The 2,340-nt window shown below is 56.5% G+C and overlaps 1 protein-coding gene across 3 annotated transcripts in view; it reads left to right on the plus strand.

The window, feature by feature from the left end:
* The window catches only part of LOC107307547 (rho guanine nucleotide exchange factor 1-like), a 15,299-nt gene continuing 12,959 nt past the window's right edge, over positions 1–2,340 (plus strand). For all 3 annotated transcript variants that reach the window (XM_015851059.1, XM_015851061.2, XM_015851060.2), the window contains exons 1-2: positions 1–50; positions 1,410–1,557. In XM_015851059.1, the coding sequence (XP_015706545.1) occupies positions 48–50; positions 1,410–1,557 (151 nt within the window). In that variant the 5' untranslated portion in view covers positions 1–47. The remainder of the gene's footprint in view (positions 51–1,409; positions 1,558–2,340) is intronic.

A 2,340-nucleotide genomic window follows, 5' to 3' on the forward strand; every position in this document is an offset into this window, starting at 1 on the left:
GCTCGGCGCTATGGGGAAGGGGGAGATGAAGAGACAGGAAGTTATCAATGGTCAGAGCCGCCATGTTGGGCCCCATTGAGCCCCATTGATCCCCATTGAGCCCCATTGAGCCCCATTGAGCCCCATTGAGCCCCATTGAGCCCCATTGATCTCCATTGATCCCCATTGATCCCTTTGACTTCCATTGACTTCCATTGACTTTAATTGACTTCCATTGACCCCCATTGATCTCCATTGATCCCCATTGATCTCCATTGACTCCCATTGAGCCCCATTGATCCCCATTGATCCCCATTGACTCCCATTGAGCCCCATTGATCCCCATTGACTCCCATTGACTCCCATTGAGCTCCATTGAGCCCCATTGACTCCCATTGAGCCTCATTGACTCCCATTGACTTCCATTGATACCCATTGAGCCCCATTGAGCCCCATTGACTTCCATTGATCTCCATTGAGCCCCATTGACTCCCATTGACCTCCATTGAGCCCTATTGATCTCCATTGATCCCCATTGACCCCCATTGAGCCCCAGTGACCCCCATTGACTCCCATTGATCCCCATTGAGCCCCATTGATCTCCATTGAGCCGCATTGACTCCCATTGACCTCCATTGAGCCCCATTGATCTCCATTGACTCCCATTGACCTCCATTGAGCCCTATTGATGCCCATTGACCCTTATTGATCCCCATTGACCCCCCCATATACCCCACTGACCCCTGTTGACTCCCACTGACCCCTATTGATCCCCATTGACCCTCATTGACCCCCATTGATCCCTATTTACCCCCACTGACCTCCATTGAACCCCATTGAACCCCACTGAGCCTTATTGATCCCTATTGACCCCCATTGACCCCCATCGATCCCCATCGCCCCCCATCGACCCCCATTGACCACCATTGACCACCATCGACCCCCATTGCCCCCCATTGACTCCCATTGCCCCAGTTGCCCCCCATTGACCCCCATCCGACCCCATTGCCCCCATGATACCGCATGACCCCCAATGACTCCATTGCCCCCTCTTCGACCCCCATTGATCCCCATTGACCCCCAATGACTCCCAAAGACCCCATTGATCCCGCATTGACTCCCACTGTCCCATTGCTCCCCAATGACCCCCAACTGAGACTCCCAGTTGCCCAATTGCCCCTCATCCGACCCCCATTGCCCCGCATTGACCCCATGGCCCCCTTCGACCCCATTGACTATCCCATTGAACTCCCATTGCCGCCCATTGACCCCCATTGGACATCTCCCATTGCCCTCCTAGTTGATCTCCATTACCCTCATTGACCCTCCAATTGGACCCTCATCTGACCCCCATTGACCCCCATTGCACCCCCATTGCCCATCCCATATTGCCACCCATTGACCCCCATTGCCTCCCATTGCCCCCCCAGAGCTGTCTGCTGACGGAGCACACCCACGTGCAGATGCTGCGGGCGCTGCTGCAGCTCTTCTACCAGCCCATGTTACGGATGGGATTCTTCCAGCAGGCAGAACTGGACACCATCTTCCCCAGCCTGGAGGACCTGCTGGACGTGCATTGTAAGGGGGGGGTCAATGGGGGGCAATGGGGGATCAATGGGTGCAATGGATCAATGGGGTCATGGGTCAATGGGGTCACTATGCGGGGTCAGTGGGGGCAATGGGGGGTGAATGGGGGTTGAATTGGGGCAGCAATGGGGGGCAAAATGGAGATCCAATGGGGGTCAATGGAGTCAAAATGGGGGTCAATGGAGTCAATGGGGTCGAAGGCGGGGCAAATGGAGTCAGTTGGGGTCAAATGGGGTTCAAATGGGGGGCAATGGGGGCATTGGGGATCAGGGGGTCAATGGGAAAGGGGGGCAATGGGGTCAATGGGTGCAATGGGGGGCATTGGGGGAAAGGGGGGGTCAATGGGGGGTTAATGGGAGTTAATGGGGGTTAAATGGGAGTGAATGGTGGGCAGGGATCAATGGGGTCAATGGGTGGCAGAGGATCAATGGGGGCAATGGGGTCAATGGAGTGAATGGGGGCCCAGTGGGGGGTCAAGTGGGGGTCAATGGGTGGCGAGGGATCAAGAGGGGGCAATGGGGTCATGCGAGTGAATGGGGGGCAGTGGGGTCTAGTGGGGGGCAAATGGGGTCAGTGGGTGGCAATGGGGGTCAATGGATGGCAATGGGGGGCGTCAGTGGGGGCAGGGATCAATGGGGGTCAGTGGAGATCAATGGGAGTGAATGGTGGGCAGGGGAGTCAATGGGGATCAGTGGGGGGCAATAGGGGGCAATGGGTCAACTGGGGCCGAAATGGGAATCAAGTGGGTGGCAGATCGGGGTCAATGGGAAGTCA

The sequence above is a fragment of the Coturnix japonica genome, unplaced genomic scaffold (genome assembly GCF_001577835.2).
Source record: "Coturnix japonica isolate 7356 unplaced genomic scaffold, Coturnix japonica 2.1 chrUnrandom665, whole genome shotgun sequence".
Taxonomy (NCBI): Eukaryota; Metazoa; Chordata; class Aves; order Galliformes; family Phasianidae; genus Coturnix; species Coturnix japonica.